A 19939-nucleotide genomic window follows, 5' to 3' on the forward strand; every position below is an offset into this window, starting at 1 on the left:
AGCACTCCATTACAACGTTAACTTAAGGTAGTACGAGGGAAAACAGTAACAGGATGCAGAATAGAGTGTAAAATTTACAGGTAAACTGCAGTGTAAATAGGCAATAAGGTGCAAGATCATAACCAGGTGGATCGCTAGGTCAAGTCTCCATCTTATTGTACTAGGGACCGTTCAATAACTGTATAACAGCAGGACAAAAGAGGAAATGGGCTACAAACTTAGGTTGCAGAGTGTCAGTGTCACGAGCCCCTCGTGTCTCTGGTGTGCCGTACAGCGTTGAGCTTCTAGGGTTACTGAGGTTACTAAGGTACTTACTAATCATTATCTTAACTACAGCCAATAAGCCCTTGTGCTTTTGGTTTAATCTGTCAAGTTTATTGTGACTAGCGTGTTTCCTGCATTCTATGATTATTTAAAGAGGACTCTCATTCATTGCCTCAGTGGATTCATTGTGTCGGAGAGAGTGAATTGTCGCGCGTGCTGCTCAGTTGTTCCCCCGAGACTCTGTTGGTGTTCCTATGTCTAACCTACTGTTTCCATCTCTTCGTGAGCCTGTTGCCCTCCACTCCAGGGTCAAGTCGTGAGCCTGTTACCCTCCACTCCTGGGTCGAGTCGTGAGCCTGTTACCCTCCGCTCCCAGGTCGAGTCATGAGCCTGTTACCCTCCGCTCCTGGGTCAAGTCGTGAGCCTGTTACCCTCCGCTCCTGGGTCGAGTAGTGAACCTGCCGCCCTCCACTCCCAGGTCGAGTCATGAGCCTGTTACCCTCCACTCCTGGGTCAAGTCGTGAGCCTGTTACCCTCCACTCCTGGGTCAAGTCGTGAGCCTGTTACCCTCCGCTCCTGGGTCAAGTCATGAGCCTGTTGCCCTCCGCTCCTGGGTCAAGTCATGAGCCTGCGGCCCTCCACTCCTGGGTCAAGTCATGAGCCTGCCGCCCTCCACTCCAGGGTCGAGTGGTTGTCAGAGCTTCCCGTGACTGACAGCCTGCCGTTCCACCGTACCTGGGTCCAGTCCTCCAGACAGTTAGTCCAGAGCTCTGGATGGCTGGCTCAGTAACAACGCTGTGAACGTGACTGCAGCACACTGCACCACTCTGACCAGAGTTCACATATCCACTGACCATCCCATGCTCCACAGGGAGAGATCGTCCGGGCTGGGCAGGGGCCCAGGGCACAGGTACTGTCTACGGCAACAAAGGGGCTGGATAGAGCGAGGAGAAACGGCATGCTCCCCCACAGAAAGCATCCTGTCTGGACTCATCACAGCTACTCTGCCGGTGGCATAAGGCAGTGAGTTGTGGACACAGCTCAGCACAACACAGAAACCAGCCTCCCCTCTGCAGATTCTGACTGTACTTCATGCTGCCTCTGTAAAGCAGCCACCCACCCCGGACATCCTCTCTTCTCCCCTCTTCCCAAGAAAAGTACGCCGCACCAAGACACCTCCTACTCCACTGTTATCAGACTATTAAACAGTTCCCCAGTACAACAGATGGACTCCCGACCTAACAATCTACCCCGATATGATCTTGCACCTTATTGTCCACCTGAACTGCACTTTCTCCGTTAGAGTTACACTTTATTCTGTATTGTGATATTGCTTTCCCTTGTACTGTGTAATGACCTGGTCTCTACGAACAGTATGCAAGACAAGCTGTTACCTGTACCTCCATGTGTGTGACAACAATAAGCCAATTACAATTCTAATTCCTTCAGGGGGAGGTCAGTAGTGGGCAGCACAGATTGGCCCAGACCGGTAGACGCATTGGAGGAAAATGTAATTATACTCAACGTGCTGGACTCGGAACAGTGAGAAGATGGCCTCCGCTCTCGTTGTTGGAGAGACAGAAGCTGTCTGTGATACCGAAGTGCTGTTTTATGGATTATAGTTTGATGGGGGGGTGGGTGGGGTGGAGAAAGACTGTCTGAGATACCGAAGTGCTGGCTGGTGAACCGTCGTTTGATGGGGGAGGGAGAGAGTGAGCCTGAGTTACCAAAGTGCTGGTTGGTGAACTGTAGTTTGATTAACTCTAGACCAAAGGATTCTTATGCTTCTGCCGCTGCTCGCATGGTGAGGGGGTAGGAGTGTGGATGGGGCGGGGGGGGGGAGAGATGCATTTGCTGCCGCTTGTGTGAAGGGAGTGGATTCAGAGGTGAGAGGGGCTTCGATGTTTCTATCGTTCTATGGGGCTTCTTCATGCGTGGAGAGGACGAATTTCAGGTTGTATACTGGTAGTACATGTATTTTGAAACTTTGAAGTGATGGGGCTCTGAAACTGTTAAATTGTGCAGGGCTCCTTTTAGAAGAGGTTCACCTTACAGGTCTATGGACCCAGAGCTGACATCTATTATTGGCCAAATGGCCTCCTTCCTGCCTTGCCCCTTCCCCTTCAAGGCCCTGCTGCTTCGCCCCACAGCTGCCGTGTGATTTCTCTCCATTTCCCAAGGGGAGCAGGAGAGGTGAAAGGTTACTTACGGCAGCTCTCTGGCATGACCTTCAGGGCAAGGGGGACAAGGTCGTCGAAGGAAGCATCCAGGATGAGGGCATGGATCTCCGGGTAGTTCATCGTGGCCCAGGTCGCTGGAAAAGAAAACATCAAATTTAAGAGCAACCCCAGCCCACAGAGCAGCTCTGATTGCTTCCAACCCTACAGAGTAGAGTAAACTTCCGATAACCCCCCACCCCCGTGTTCGGAGATCTTGATGCTTCTCTATCAAATCCACCAGGTTCTGCTTCCAACACCCACTCCCAATTCTGCAGGGCTTCTTTTAAACATCTGGAGATTAAAGATTAGCTTTACCTGTCCGATGTACATCACAACCTGCAGTGAAATGTGTTGCTCTACATCAAATCAGATCAGTGGGAGCAGTCCAACCTCCTCACCCTATCCGTCTGACTTTGGAATGTGGGAGGAATCGGCAGCACACAGAGGAAACCCACAGGATCACGGGGAGAACATACAAACTCCTTACAGACAGTGGTGGGATTCGAAACCCCGATCCGAGACTGCACTGACCGCCACACTACGGGGCCCAGTAACCCCTTTTTCCACGCTCACTTTAAACGTAACGGATCCCTGTTCTCTGCTCCCTTTAGACACACTGAGTCCCACCTCCCTCGCTCCAACTAAACTCACTAAGTCTGGTCTACATTACAGACCAGCTGAGGGTCCTGCTTTTGCACAATCTTTGTTTTCCGCTCTATGGTATTATTCCTGTATGTATAAAGTATGTCTAACTTCTGTTGTTTACACCCATGTGCCAATGATGCTGCTGTAAGCAGAGTTATCATTGTACTGCACCTCACCACACATGACAATAAACTCCACTTCCCAAGCTTCTTCTAAACTCACTTGAGCCTGATTCTCTGTGCTCACCTTAAACTAACTGGAGCCCCACTTCCTACTTTCACTTTACACATATTGTGCCCAGATTCGCAAGCTCCCTTTAAACTGAATGGGAACAGGACCCCGTTCCAGTTCTCTTTAAATTCACTGGGACCCCCGTTCCAGTTCCCTTTAAATTCACTGGGACACCCCCCCCCCGTTCCAGTTCCCTTTAAACTCACTGGGTCCCCCATTCCAGTTCTCTTTAAATTCACTGGGACACCCCCCCCCCGTTCCAGTTCCCTTTAAACTCACTGGGTCCCCCATTCCAGTTCTCTTTAAATTCACTGGGACCCCCCCCCTTCCAGTTCCCTTTAAACTCACTGGGTCCCCCATTCCAGTTCTCTTTAAATTCACTGGGACCCCCATTTTTTGCCTTTAACTTCACAGGGATCAGATTCCGGCTTCCTTTAAGGTAAAAGCCAACAGCAACCATGAATCAACCATTTACACTGTTCCTACACGAACCTCATTGTATTCTCCCCTCATTGCCATCAACTCTCCCTCCCTCCCTTTACACCACATTCTGCAATTCACCATCACACTGGGGACGATTTACAGAAGCTCATTATCTGATTAACAGCAGTATAATTGTTCTCCTGCTGTTTCTGATGTGTTTAAAGGGAGTCAGATCCAGTGTGTGTAAAAAGACCATGTTTTTGGCATGTGGGAGGAGACAGAAACACCGACATTTCATGGAGCGATGCCTCAGAAAGGCTGCATCCATCACTAAAGAACCGCATCACCCACTCTTCCCGTTACTACCATCACGGAGGAGGTACAGGAGCCTGAAAACGTGCACTCAGTGTTTCAGGAACAGCTCCTTCCTCACTGCCATTAGATCCCTGAATGGACAATGAACCCATCTACACTATCTCACGTTTTTTGTCCCGATGAAGGGTCTCAGCGCCCAAAACGTTGACTGTTTTATCATTTCCAAGGATGCTGCCCGACCTGCTGAGCTCCTCCAGCGTCTTGTGTGTTGCACACTTTTTCTGTTTTCTTCTGCACCAGCTCTTTAATTTTCCTGCACATATGTCCTTGTGGCTAAGTTTCAGTTTTTACTATTATGAACTGCAATGCACTGCTGCCACAAAACAACCAATTTCACGACATACGCCAGTGATGTTAAACCTGATTCTGATTCAGATTCACTTGGGGGCGGGAGGAAGAGCCCATGCGGTCATAAGGAGAACGTGTAAGCTCCTCATAGAGACAGCGCTTAGCGCCCGAGGTCGGGATTGAACCCGGGTCGGCAGATTGGAAGCCAGCAGCTCTACCCGCCACGCCATGGTGCCGCAGAACCGTCACGGGATCGCGGCGGAGCGGAAGAGTAGGAGGAGCAGTTGAGACCTGTGAATCCACCAATCGACCAGGCGTACATGATGATGTCCTCGACGCGGAAGTTCAGGCGATGGGTTGCATATTGTATCACCACATCCATGGCGTTGGCCTCGTTCTGGGGGAAAGGCACGCCCTAGGGTGTCAAATAAGGCAGAAGTTAATGACAACGGCGCCTCTGTCACACAGAGAAGAAACCCCACTTGCATCTGCCCCTCCCTAGTGAGAACGGCGGAGAGTTTCAGGGGGTGCGGGTGAAACAGCCAATGGAAATTAATTGGCACACTGCCAAAGGAAACGAGGTTTGAGGGTACTGAAGTACCATCAGTGACTGGTTGTCACAAAATGAGAGGTTCAGAGGAGGTGGGGGCGCTGGGGCGAGGATGGAGGGGTTGTCAGTGGCAAATAAGAGGAAGCAAATGGAGGGAAACAGAAAAGAGATGAGAGGGAGAGTGTGGAAGGAGCAGGAAGCAAGAGGCAGCAAGGTGTCAGAGAAAGAGAAGGGGCAAAGTCAGCGAGAGGGAGAGGGCTGATAGAGAGAGGGAGAGGGGCAGAAAGGGGGTGGGAGGGAGGGGGAAGGCTGATAGAGAGAGGGGGAGGGGCAGAAAGGGGATGGGAGGGAGGGGAAGGCTGATAGAGAGAGGGAGAGGGGCAGAAAGGGGGTGGGAGGGAGAGGGAAGGCTGATAGAGAGGGGGAGGGGCAGAAAGGGGATGGGAGGGAGGGTCAAAGACAGAGAGGGGGAGGAGCAGACAGAGCAGAGAGGAGGGGGAAGAGGGAGGGGCAGAGGAAGGGAGAGGGAGGGGAACAGAGAAGGAGGGGGAAGGGTGGGAGAGGGAGGAGAGGGAGCAGGTTGAGGGTGAGGCAGAGGAGAGTAAGAAGCAGGAGGACAGAGAGAGGGGGAGTGGGGGAGGGAGGTGAGCAGGAGAAGGGGAGGGGTAGGGACAGGGAGTTGAGCCGCAGAGAGAGATGGGGAAGCAAAAGGGGAGGAATCAGGATTTGAAAGGAAGTGGGGGACATTATTAAATTCTTTAATCACAGCTCCTCGCAGTTCCCCTGCTCACCGTGCTGCCCGCAAACCCGGGGTGATTCCATCCGAGGACTGAATAGCCAGCTGTGAAGATCAACACCTGGAAGTCAGTAACAGATAGTCTTTGTCTCTCTCTCTCTCTCTCTCTCTCACACACACACACACACACACACACACACACACACAATCATTCAGAGCACAGGATATATGCAAGTGACACAGTCAGCTCTTTAAATCCACTACCCAACCAGCCCCTCTCCCTGCCTCTCTTTTCCGTGATCGTCGTCATTTTCCCTTTACAGTGTGGATAAACAAATCCTGTGTTTGTAATACATCTCAGAACTGCTTTTCCCAGAGAGTAGCGAACCTATGGAATTCTCTGGCCAGTGAAGCAGTGGAGGCTACCTCGGTAAATATATTTAAGACAAGTTTGGATAGATTTTTGCATAGTTGGGGAATTAAGGACTATGGGGAAAAGGCAGGTAGATGGAGATGAGTCCATGGCCAGATCAGCCATGATCTTATTGAATGGCTGAGCAGGCTGGCCTGCTCCTGTTCCTATTTCTTATGTTCTTAGAGTTGTATCCTGTATCCTTTGATAATAAATGTGCTTTGAAATGTCTATCTGTTTTCTGAGGATACAGCACTAGGGGGCAGTGTGGGTTGTGATCAGAAGATAGGGTGGCAGCAGAGCCATAACTAGCAGGTCCCTTACTTGAGGAAGAATAGACTGAGTTTGAGATGATAGAAAAAATAGAAAAATAGGGTGCTCTGTAGGAAGTAAGGATTAGATTGATCTGAGATTAGACTAAAAGGTCAGCACAACATCACAGGCCAAAGGGCCCGTACAGTGCCCTGTAGTGTTCTGTTCTATGTCCCAATAAGCCAATTCTGGGATAAGTGGGATGTCCTATCACAAACAGTGAGTGAAATTACAATGATATTCTTTGGAATTTAGGAAAACGAGGAGTGATCTTATGGAAACATACAAGATCCTTAGGGAGAAGGACAGAGCAAGTATCAAGTCGCTTCCACTTGTGGGAGAATCTTGAATGGGGGACACAGTTACGAGATAAAGGGGTAGTCCAGCAAAATCGACTGCTTAGGGCAGAGAACTCCAGAACTTTCTACTCCAGAGTATTGTGGAGGTTAACTCATCAAGGGTATTTCACTGGAATTAGAATTGTTTCTTTACTGTCAGGTGTACCGAGATTAAATAAAAAATTCAGACAGAATAGATTATTACACATGCATTCAGGTAGAACAAGGCCAAGCAGCTACAGAATAAAGTGCAGTGCAGGTAAACAATACTGCCATCAGAGAGGAGGTACAGGAGCCTGAAACACACACTCAACATTTTAGGAACAGCTCTTCCTTTCTGCCATCAAATTTCTGAACCCACGAACACCACCTCTGTATTGAAGGGTCTCAGCATGAAACATCAGCGATATTAAACCTGATTCTAATACTAAATGGTGAGAGATCATAACGAGGTACAAAGAAGGCAGATGAATTCAGGGTAGTGGGAACTGGCGCATAGGAGTTGAGATCTGGGGTATATTGAGAAGTAGGGTAGGCTTGAAGGGGTCGAATGGCCTATTTGAGGTCCTACTTTCTCGTGTTGCATCAGTGCCAGAAAACTTATTGGAGACACTCACAATACGCAAGTCGGGCAGCATCCGTGGAAACGATCAGTCAACGTTTCAGGCCGGAACCCTTCGTCAGGACTGTAGGGGGAAGGGGCAGAGGCCCTATAAAGAAGGTGGGGGGAGGGTGGGAAGGAGAAGGCTGGTAGGTTCCAGGTGGAAAAACCAGTAAGGGGAAAGATAAAAGGGTGGGGAGGGGAAGCAGGGAGGTGATAGGCAGGAAAGGTGAAGAAAGAATAGGGGAAAACACAATGGGTAGAAGGAGGCGGAACCATGAGGGAGGTGATAGGCAGCTGGGGGACGGGGCAGAGTGACATAGGGATAGGGGAAGGGAGGGGGAGGGAATTACCGGAAGTTGGAGAATTCTATGTTCATACCAAGGGAATGGAGACTACCTAGACGGTATATGAGGTGACGCTCCAACCTGAGTTTAGCCTCATCATGGCAGTAGAGGAGGCCGTGTATGGACATATCCAAATCGGAATGTGAAGCAGAGTTGAAGTGGGTGGCTACTGGGAGATCCTGTCTGTTGTGGCGGACGGAATGGAGTTGCTCGACGAAGCGGTCCCCCAATCTGCGTCGGGTTTCACTGATGTAGAGGAGGCCGCACCGGGAGCACCAGATGCAATAGGTGACCCCAACAGACTCACAAATAAAGTGTTGCCTCACCTGGAAGGACTGTTTGGGGCCCTGAATGGTGGCAAGAGAGGAGGTGTAGGGACAGGCGTAGCACTTGCGCTTACAGGGATAAGTGCCGGGTGGGAGATCTGTGGAGAGGGACGTGTGGATCAGGGAGTCGTGGAGGGACCGATCCCTGCGGAAAGCGGAGAGTGGTGGAGAGGGAAAGATCTGCTTAGTGGTGGGGTCCTGGCTTTCCATTCCAGGACATCTCAAATGCCCTCTTTAAGGATTGTGGTTTCCCTTCTGCCGTCATCAATGATGCGCTCACCCGCATCTCCTCCATTTCCCACATTTTGGCCCTCACCCCATCCTCCCACCACCACAACATGGACAGAGTTCCCCTTGTCCTCATCTACCACCTCACCAGCCTCCGGATCCAGCACATTATCCTCCACAACTTCCGCCACCTTCACCAGAACCCACCACTAAGCACATCTTTCCCTCTCCACCCCTCTCTGCTTTCCGCAGGGATCGGTCCCTCCGTAACTCCCTGATCCACACGTCCCTCCCCACGGATCTCCCACCCGGCACTTATCCCTGTAAGCGTAAGTGCTATACCTGTCCCTACACCTCCTCTCTTGCCACCATTCAGGACCCCAAACAGTCCTTCCAGGTGAGGAAACACTTCACTTGTGAGTCTGTTGAGGTCATCTATTGCATCCAGTGCTCCCGGTGCGGCCTCCTGTACATCGGGGAAACCCGACGCAGATTGGGGGACCGCTTCGTCGAGCACCTCCGCTCCGTCCGCCACAACAGATAGGATCTCCCGTAGCCACCCACTTCAACTCTGCTTCCCATTCCAATTCAGATATGTCCATACATGGCCTCCTCTACTGCCATGCTGAGGCTAAACTCAGGTTGGAGGAGCAACACCTCATATACCGTCTAGGTAGTCTCCAGCCCCTTGGTATGAACATAGAATTCTCCAACTTCCGGTAATTCCCTCCCCCTCCCTTCCTCTATCCCTATTTCACTCTGCCCCCTCCCCCAGCTGCCTATCACCTCCCTCATGGTTCCACCTCCTTCTACCCATTGTGTTTTCCCCTCTTCCTTCACCTTTCCTGCCTATCCCCTCCCTGCTTTCCCTCCCCCACCCCTTTATCTTTCCCCTTACTGGTTTTTCACCTGGAACCTACCAGCCTTCTCCTTCCCACAGTCCCCCCACCTTCTTTATAGGGCCTCTGTCCCTTCCCTCTTCAGTTCCGACGAAGGGTTCCGGCCCGAAACGTTGACTGATCGTTTCCACGGATGCTGCCCGACCTGCTGAGTTCCTCCAGCGTGTTGTGAGTGTTGCTTTGACCCCAGCATCTGCAGAGTATTTTGTGTTAACTTATTGGAGACGATTCGTATGGAATCTTGCTTCCCTGCAAGAGTGCTCCGTGTAGGTTTGCCTAACGGTGGGGAGGGCTTAACCCAGTCCATCGTGGGTAAAGCCTTCTCAATCACTAAACACATCCACAGGAAAGCAACATCCATCATCAAGGACCCCCAATAACCAGGCCATGCTTTCTTCTCACTGCTGCCATCAGGAAAAAGGTACAACCCACAACCACCAGGTTCAGGAACGGTTATTACCCCTGAACCATCAGGCTCTTGAACCAGGTGGGATAACTTCACTCAGGTTCACTCGCCCCACCACTGAACTGTTCCCACAAGCTATGGACTCACTTTCAAGGACTCTTCATCTTATGTTCTCAATATTTATTGCTTATTTATTTATCATTATTATTTTTTTTCTTTTGTAAAAGCACAGTCTTCTGTTGTCTACCCCATTGGGTGCGGTCCTTCAATGAATTTGTGGATTTAATGAGTATGCCTGCAAGAAAATGAATCTCACGGTTGTATATGGTGAAATATATGTACTTTGATAATAATTTAACTTTGAACTTTGAGATAAAATTTACTTGCATATGGAAAAGCATCAACTTACAAAGGATACCAGCTTGGCTTTGTGCAGGGCAAGGTCCTATTTCAATGGTTCGATCGTGATTATTGAACATATAAATGAAGATGTGGTCACATCAGTGGATGTCATCGATATAGATTTTGGTAAAATATTCATGATGTCCTGCAGAGTAGGTTGGTCGAGAAGACATGGGAGCCGTAGCTGGACCCAAAATTGGCTTGGCCACAGAAGACAAGGGGCAGTAGTAGAGGGGTTCCCTTTCCTTTCCTTGCCAGATCTATAACCTGTGGTGTTCCTCCAGGTATCAGCGGTAGCACCTCTGTTGTTTACAATTTGTATTCATGATTTCATCTGATCAGTAAGTTTGCAGATGACACAGATACTGCTGAAGTTGTGGGTGGTGCGGAAGGTTGTCACAGGATACAATATAACAGGATATAGAAGTGAGCAGAGAAGTAACAGCTGGAGTTTAACCTGAACAAATGTGAGTGGTTGTATGTCTGGAAGGCCAAATCCCAGAGTAGAGTAAATAGCGGGATGCTTCAGAGCATTGATCTAGAGGTGCAGCCACAGCTCCCAGAAGGTGCCAGCACAGATTGATGGGGTGGTAAAGACAACTGCCTTCACTGGTCATAACACTGAACATGAAAGTTACGGCTGTATAAAACCTTGGTTAGGTCACATTTGGAGTGAAGGCTGCAGACTGCAGCCATCAGGAAGAGGTGCAGAAGCCTGAAGGCACACATGTAACGGTTCAGGAACAGTTTCTTCCCCTCTTCCATCCGATTCCTGAATGTACACTGAACCCATGAACACCACCTCACTACTTATTTAGTCATTTTATTTTTATATATTCTGTTTTCTCTCTATTATTATGCATTGCATGTACCGCTGCCACAAAGTTAACAGATGTCACAACATATGCCGGTGATGTTAAACCTACTCCTGATGCTGCTTCAGGTTACTATGCAATTGTCGAGGCTTTGGACAGGATGCACAAGAGGATCATCTGGATGCTCAGAATGAGAGGGTAAGAGCTTTATGGGGAGTTTGGACAAACTTGTCTTGTTTCCCTGGAGTTTAAGTGGCTGTGGGGAGACCTGATAGAAGCATATCAAATTATGTTAGGCACAGATAGGGGAGACAATCTTCCTCCCAAAGAGGAAGTGTCAAATGCTAGGGGCCATGGTCATAGGCTGAAAGCAAGGGGAAGAAAGTTCAAAGGGGATATGTGAAGCAAGATAGATTTTACACACAGAGTGGTAGGCGACTAGAACACGCCAGCAGGAACAAGCAGATAAAATAGGTATGTTTCAGAGTCATTTAGACAGGCACATGTACAGACAGGGAATCATGCAGGCAGATGAGATCAGTTTTTAGTTGGCATTATGGATGGTAAGTCAAAGTACCATGGATGGAGGGTTAGGTTCACCATGTGTAGAAGGGACGGGGACCAGTGCAAAGACAGGGACGAAGCTTTCTTGACAACAAGCCCAGACTCAGCATAATAATTTACAAGTTACTGTCCGATCTCCTTGATGTGAAACAGAAAACCACAGATTCGAGGAAATGCACAATGTTTGCTGCCAGCTCTCCTCAGGACTGATCACGCTATGTGCCCTACCTTCCAGTGGAGTGATGACACACACAACTTCATAGAAACCTCGGGACCGATCACGCAACGTCACCTACCTTCTAGTGGAGTGCTGACACACCCGACTTCATAGAAACCTGCGTTCCCCTCACAGCAGATCACCTGCCATTGGAAAGAAACACATTTGTTACAGAGGGGCAGCCTCTTCTTCTTCTCCGTCTTGTTTTACGGCGGTTACCACCCAGCTTAATGGTGCATTACCGCCACCTTCTGCTCTGGAATGTGCAATACACTTGCACGCTAAATCCCTTCACCCAATCACACACACACACATACCCTAACCTACACTTTATCCTCTCATCTTTGGCCATCCTAGTATCCTATTCCTGCTTATCCGTCATATCCTATAAAAAAAATCCCTGTACCCCTTAAGAAAGCTAAAAATACCCCATCCTTTGCTCTCTCACCCATGCCCAGCAACCCTTTTAATGTGAATTCCTGCACCTCCAATTCCCTTAGATTGAATATCATCTCTCTCTGTATCCCATACTTCCTACAACTCAGAACTACATGTTCTACTGACTCCTCTTCCTGACATTCCTCACACAATCCTGTCTGGTGTTTCCCTATCAATTTCAATGTTTTGTTTAATGCACAGTGCCCCAGCCTTAACCTAGTCCACACAGTCTCCTCTCTTCTGTATCCACTACCTACCCTAGTATCTGCAACACTTTTTTATATCTGATATAAATGCCTCCCTTTCCCCTCCCTGTCCCATCTTTCTTGCCACATTTGGTTGACTTTTTCCCAGATTACACACTTAACCCCTGCTTTACTGATACTAATGTGCATTTCTATATTTTCTTTCTTAAACATCCTCTTTGCCAACTCATCCACCCTCTCATTCCCCTTCACCCCTACATGTGCTGGAACCCATAGAAATTTTACCTGACCTCCCTGATTTGTAATTCTTGTGACTGACTGAAGGACTTCATAAAGTACATCTTGCAGACTGTTTGTGTGAAAAGACCTTAAGCTTGCTGGAACTGAGGATGAATCTGAGCATATCAACACCTTTGACTTGTCTGGCTTTCTCCACCCATCGTAACGCAACCAACACTGCCAGCATCTCCACTGTAAGCACCCCTAATTTATTAGGTGTTCTTCTGCTGATTCCAATTTCTTTTGCTGATATAGCCACCCAAAACCATGTCACTCCTGTTTCAGATTCCTTAGCACCTTCTGCATAAATCTGAGTATAATCATGATATTTTCCATCACATGACAGTTAAATGCACTTACCAAATCAGTTTTATATTTTCCTATCCTTTTTACCTCTAACAAATGCCAGTCTATGTCAGGCCATACAAGCTTCCATGGAGCTACAACCAGATAAACCACTGAAGGACTTATCCTTAGATCAAACACTCCACATTCTTTAACAATATCATTCCCTACCTGACTAAAGTTATCCCACTGAAACCTCCCATTTTCCCAGCACTCCTGCAACACTCCTTTAGTAGGGTGAGAATCATTGTGCCCCTTAAATTAGCCCAGAAGTTTGCCATCAATTGCATCCTTCTTAGTTCCAAAGACATTACTCCCATTTCTACTTCATAATTTCTCCTTTGGCTCCTCCCACTTCCTCCAAACTAAAGGTGTAGCCATGGGCACCCGTATGGGTCCCAGCTCTGCCTGCCTTTTTGTTGGCTTTGTGGAACAATCCATGATCCAAGCCTATGCTGGTATCTGTCCCCTACTTTTCCTTCGCTACATCGACGACTGCATTGGTGCTGCTTCCTGCACGCATGCTGAGCTCGTTGACCTCATTAACTTTGCCTCCAACTTTCACCCTGCCCTAAAGTTTACCTGGTCCATTTCCTACACCTCCCTCCCCTTTCTAGATCTTTCTGTCTCTCTCTCTCTCTGGAGACAACTTATCTACTGATGTCTACTATAAGCCTACTGACTCTCACAGCCATCTGGACTATTCCTCTTCCCACCCTGTCTCTTGCAAAAATGCCATCCCCTTCTCGCAATTCCTCCATCTCCGCCACATCTGCTCTCAGGATGAGACTTTTCATTCCAGGATGAGGGAGATGTCTTCCTTTTTTAAAGAAAGGGGCTTCCCCTCCTCCACCATCAACTCTGCTCCCAAACGCATCTCTCCCATTTCACATACATCTGCTCTCACTCCATCCTCCCGCCACCCCACGAGGAATAGGGTTCCCCTTGTCCTCACCTACCACCCACCAGCCTCCGGGTCCAACATATAATTCTCCGTAACTTCCGCCACCTCCAGTGGGATCCCACCACTAAGCATATCTTTCCCTCCCACCCCCCCCCCGCTTTCCGCAGGGATCGCTCCCTACACGACTCCCTTGTCCATTCATCCCCCCCCATCCCTTCCCACCAATCTCCCTCCTGGCACTTATCCTTGTAAGGGGAACAAGTGCTACACATGCCCTTACACTTCCTCCCTCACTACCACTCAGGGCCCCAGACAGTCCTTCCAGGTGAGGCGACACTTCACCTGTGAGTTGGCTGGGGTGATATACACCGGTGCTCCCGGTGAGGCCTTCTATATATTGGTGAGACCCGACGGAGGCTGGGAGACCGTTTCGCTGAACACCTATGCTCTGTCCGCCAGAGAAAGCAGGATCTCCCAGTGGCCACACATTTTAATTCCACGTCCCATTCCCGTTCTGATATGTCTATCCACGGCCTCCCCTACTGTCAAGATGAAGCCACACCCAGATTGGAGGAACAACACCTTATATTCCGTCCGGGTAGCCTCCAACCTAATACCATGAACATTGACTTCTCTAACTTCCCTTAACGCCTCACCGCCCCTTTGTACCCCATCCCTTATGTATTTATTTATTTATTTGTTTGTTTGTTTTCTCCTCCCCCCCCTTTTTCTCTCTCTCTTTTTTCTCCCTCTGTCTCTCTCACTATAACTCCTTGCCTGCTCTCCATCCTCTGGGCTCCCCTCCCCCTTTCTTTCTCCTTAGGCTTCCCGACCGATGATCATCTCCCTTCTCCAGCCTTGTATCCCTTTTGCCAATCACCTTTCCAGCTCCTAACTCTCTCCCTCCCCCTCCTGTCTTCTCCTATCCTTTCGGATCTACCCCTCCCCCTTTCAAATCTCTTACTATCTCTTCTTTCAGTTAGTCCTGACGAAGGGTCTCAGGTCAAAACGTCAACTGTACCTCTTCCCAAAAATGCTGCCTGGCCTGCTGCGTTCACCAGCATTTTTTGTGTGTATGGGCTGATACTGGTGATGTTTTAAAAGCCCCACTGCACACTCTCAAAGCCTGAGCCTGAATCACATCCAGTTTCCTTATAAGAGACCTAGCTGCTGATCCATATGCTATATTTCCATAGTCCAATACAGATCTTACTAAAGCCGCATACATTCTCTTCAATGCTGAACAACTTGCTCCCCATTCCCTACCAGTCAAACATCTCATCACATTTATTACTTTTTTACATTTCTCCTCAACTTTCCTGATATGGTCTGTCCATGTTAATCGTGAATCAAATATAACTTCCAGAAATTTAAATGATCCAACCCTTTCTAATTCAATTCCATACATCCTTAACCTCTTCCCTACCTCAATTCTTTTCCTGGTGAAAAATAGTTTGAGTTTTTTCTACTGAAAATCTACATCCCCAATCATAACCCCACTCCACCACTTCATCAATTGCTTCTTGTAGTTTCCTGATTATATACTCCATGTTCCTGCCCCTTTTCCACAAGGCCCCATCATCCGCAAACAGTGACCTACCTACATCCACTGGTACCTTTGTGATCGTAATGATGAAAAGTAACGGGCTAATCACACTACCTCGAGATGTGCCATTTCCAACTATGTACTGTTTTGATAATTCTGATCCAATCCAAACTTGAGTTTTTCTACCAAACAAAAAATCTTTAATCCAATTAAAAACTCTCCCAGCAACCCCCATCTTGTGCAGTTTAATTAACAATCGTTCCTTCCACATCATCTCATAGGCTTTTTCAATGTCAAGAAACACTGCAACTACTAACTCTTTATTTGCCTGGGTCTTCCTTATTTCAGTCTCTAACCTTATCACTGAGTCTATGGAATTCCTTCCCTTCCTAAAACCACTCTGATAACTTGCCAGCATTCCCCTCTTCTCAAGCTTATACGATAAGCATCCTTTCCATTATCTTACATATATTGATGTTAATGCTATTAGTCTGTAGCTCGTGGGTTTTGATGGATCCTTGCTAGGTTTCCTTATTGGAATTACTACTGCTTCTTTCCATGCACTTGGTAATCTTCCCTCCTCTCACACTCTGTTATAAAAATGCAGCAACTTCAAGAGCGCTCCTTCTCCTAGATTTTTTAGCATCACAGCGCATATCAGATCTTTCCCTGGGGAGGTTGGTCTCGATCTCTTTATTGCTCTCACCATTTCTGCCAACGTAAATGGATCATCAATTATATCATCTGTTTCTTCCCTCCTGTTTAACACAGCTGGCTGTTGACTCATTGTTCTTTCCCTTCTCCTTCTCCCTTTTTCAGACAAATTTTCTGAACTGTCTATCTGTACAGATGACTTGGCCATGATCTCAGCCTTATCCCTACTGGAGACTGCTGTTTCCTCCTCAGATATCATTACTGGAAATTCCCATTCCCTTCTATCTTCCCCCCGCCCATCCTCTTAATCAGTGATCCCCAACCACCGGGCCGCAGACTGGTATCGGGCCGCAGAGCATTTGCTACTGGGCCGCGAGGAAACCATATGACTTGGCGATATGAGTCAGCTGCACCTTTCCTTATTCCCTGTCACGCCCACTGTTGAGCTTGAACACACGAGAGTCTTTAACAGCGCGTCATCCATTTCAGCGCGGGAAGGAAATCAACTCCTCGAGCTTGCAAATGACGGCGGGCTGAAAAATATGTTTGACATAACATCTCTGCCGGCATTCCGGATCAAAGTCAAGGCTAAATATCCTGAGATAGTCAGGAAAGCACTGAAAATGTTACTTCCATTTCCAACATATCTCTGTAATGAATGCAATGAAAACTAAATTGCGGAATAGACTGGACATAAGGAACCCCCTTTGAGTATCGCTGTCTCCCATCACCCCTCGATGGGACCGTGTTGTTGTAGGAAAACAAGCCCAGGGCTCCCACTGATTCAGTGATATTGGTGCGTTGAAATGATTTTATATGTTCATACGGGGAAAATAAGTGCCGTGTGTTTAATATCCAATCATTACTTAAAATGTTATGATGCTATTGACTGATAAGTGACTTATATAACCATATAACAATTACAGCACAGAAATAGGCGATCTCGGCCCTTCTAGTCCGTGCCGAAAGCTACTCTCACCTCGTCCCACCAACCTGCATTCAGCCCATACCCCTCCATTCCTTTCCTGTCCATATACCTATCCAATTTTTCTTTAAATGATAATATTGAACCTGCCTCTACCACTTTTACTGGAAGTTCGTTCAACACTTACTTCAAGCTCCCCTGTCCTCCCCTGATAATTGACTTATCACTACATTCATGCGAGGAAAATATGCACTGTGTGCTTAATATTAAATTCGTTAGACAAACCCTTTTAGAAACGAAATTAAGTGTATTAGACCCTTATTACCAATATTCCGGTCGTGATTAACAACCCCACCCCCCCAGAACAGAATCGCCAAAAACCATTTGTAGAGAATAATATCAGCAGGTACATGGATGCTCAGGTCACGCATGCACACACAGGTGCCTGCGCAAAGCTTCATGGACATTGTAGTCTTTCCCGAGGTAAACAACATATTTTTTGACTGCTACTCTTGTCCGTTGGCAACCCTACCCCACCCCCCCCCCCCCGGGTCGGCCGGTCCGCAAGAATATTGTAAATATTAAACCGGTCCGCAGCGCAAAAAAGGTTGGGGACCCCTGCTCTTAACCATTCCCCATACCTCTCCCACAGGTGTTGTTCTTCTTATTTTGTTGCAAAAACTCCTCCAACTTGCCCTTTTAGCTTGATGTATAGTTCTTCTCACCACTGCCTGTGCGTTCTTATATTGAACCAAATGCTGCATATTATGGGCTCTTTTAACTAGTCTGAGTGCTCTATTTCTGTTTTTTTACAGCCTGACAATATTCTTCTGTCCACCATAGTACCAGTTTTCTATTCATCCTATCTTTACTCCTGGGTATAGATCCTTCGGCTGCCATAATAATTGCTGAAGTCACCTGACTGTTCAATTCATCTATATTTCCAGAAATATCAATCTTTGTCAATGCCTCTTCACTCAACTTCTGGAACTTACCCCAATCTGCTTTTCCAAACACCCACTTTGGGATTCCACAACCTGGTCTTACTTCAATTTTTTCACCCACTGAACATAAAACTGGGTAGTGATCACTGCCCACTGTTGAAGCAGTCCAAACTCCCCAGTTACTAACTCCAGCCAAGGTATTAGACACTAATGTAATATCTAATACTGACTCAGTTCCTGTTGTGTTTATCCTTGTTCCTCTACCATCATTCATACACACCAAATCCTTTCCTTCCATCAAATCTTCAATTATCTTTCCATTTGAATCGGTAATCGGATCCCCCCCATATTGTATATCTGTTTTGTCCTTGTATCCTTAATAGGCTGTCCAAATCCAGCCTTTTACTTGGATTGTAGTAGTTAATTATAACCACTCCCTCCCCTCTCTCCCACACTTCCACCACTATGTATTCCTGATCATCTCCTTTTTCCAGTACCCTATATGGTATACCTTGTTTGATTAACATAGCACAACCCCCTCCTCCCCCTAGATTTCTATCTTTCCTTATCAGTGTATACCCATATACCACAAAGTCCAAAGTCAGTTTCAACCAAGTTTCCTAAATACACACTACATCCGGTTTTACAACCATTTCTTTAAAAGTGCTTGAATTCCTGGCTATTGGCCAGTAAGCTCCTTGCATTCCATTGCAAAAGAATCACCATAATTAGTATTAACCAACACATGACACTTCCTGGCTAGACTGATTAGTGAGGTTCTCCCTCACTTCTTCCCATGTCAGTCCCACTAACCCTAAATGGTTCACTGCTGCTTTGACCACCAGCTGAATGTTGTCACTTTTTGACTTTAACTCAGCCGTACTATTAATCACTCATGAATGTTACTAGAGCCTTTTTGTCTACATAAATGATGTCATTTGTTCTTTGTTGCATCTCTCGTATCCCTATTGCTCCCTGTTCATTAGGAGCATTATTAGGAGCATCACCGACTTTATCCGCTCAGGGGATCTCCCATCCACTGCTACCAACCTTATAGTTCCCGCACCCCGCACTTCCCGTTTCTACCTCCTACCCAAGATCCACAAACCTGCCTGTCCTGGCCGACCTATTGTCTCAGCTTGCTCCTGCCCCACCGAACTCGTTTCTGCATACCTCGACACGGTTTTATCCCCCCCTTGTTCAATCCCTTCCGACCTATGTTTGTGACACTTCTCACGCTCTTAAACTTTTCCATGATTTTAAGTTCCCTGGCGCCCACCGCTTTATTTTCACCATGGATGTCCAGTCCCTATATACTTCCATCCCCCATCAGGAAGGTCTCAAAGCTCTACGCTTCTTTTTGGATTCCAGACCTAATCAGTTCCCCTCTACCACCACTCTGCTCCGTCTAGCGGAATTAGTCCTTACTCTTAATAATTTCTCCTTTGGCTCCTCCCACTTCCTCCAAACTAAAGGTGTAGCTATGGGCACCTGTATGGGTCCTAGCTATGCCTGCCTTTTTGTTGGGTTTGTGGAACAATCTATGTTCCGTGCCTATTCTGGTATCTGTCCCCCACTTTTCCTTCGCTACATCGACGACTGCATTGGCGCTGCTTCCTGCACGCATGCAGAACTCGTTGACTTTATTAACTTTGCCTCCAACTTTCACCCTGCCCTCAAGTTTACCTGGTCCATTTCCGACACCTCCCTCCCCTTTCCAGATCTTTCTGTCTCTGTCTCTGGAGACAGCTTATCCACTGATGTCTACTATAAGCCTACTGACTCTCACAACTATCTGGACTATTCCTCTTCTCACCCTGTCTCTTGCAAAAACGCCATCCCCTTCTCGCAATTCCTCCGTCTCCGCCGCATCTGCTCTCAGGATGAGGCTTTTCATTCTAGGATGAGGGAGACGTCTTCCTTTTTTAAAGAAAGGGGCTTCCCTTCCTCCACTATCAACTCTGCTCTTAAACGCATCTCCCCCATTTCATGTACATCTGCTCTCACTCCATCCTCCCGCCACCCCACTAGGAATAGGGTTCCCCTGGTCCTCACCTACCACCCCACCAGCCTCCGGGTCCAACATACTATTCTCCGTAA

General features: G+C 47.7%; 1 protein-coding gene across 1 annotated transcript in view; it reads right to left on the reverse strand.

Annotated features, from left to right (window-relative positions):
- The window catches only part of abhd16a (abhydrolase domain containing 16A, phospholipase), a 147911-nt gene that overhangs the window by 34185 nt on the left and 93787 nt on the right, over positions 1–19939 (reverse strand). The window contains exons 10-13 of the mRNA XM_063048064.1: positions 11678–11741; positions 5787–5836; positions 4737–4860; positions 2474–2578 (exon numbers count right to left, since the gene is read on the reverse strand). Coding sequence (XP_062904134.1) covers positions 2474–2578; positions 4737–4860; positions 5787–5836; positions 11678–11741 — 343 coding nt within the window. The remainder of the gene's footprint in view (positions 1–2473; positions 2579–4736; positions 4861–5786; positions 5837–11677; positions 11742–19939) is intronic.

The sequence above is a fragment of the Mobula hypostoma genome, chromosome 5 (genome assembly GCF_963921235.1).
Source record: "Mobula hypostoma chromosome 5, sMobHyp1.1, whole genome shotgun sequence".
Taxonomy (NCBI): Eukaryota; Metazoa; Chordata; class Chondrichthyes; order Myliobatiformes; family Myliobatidae; genus Mobula; species Mobula hypostoma.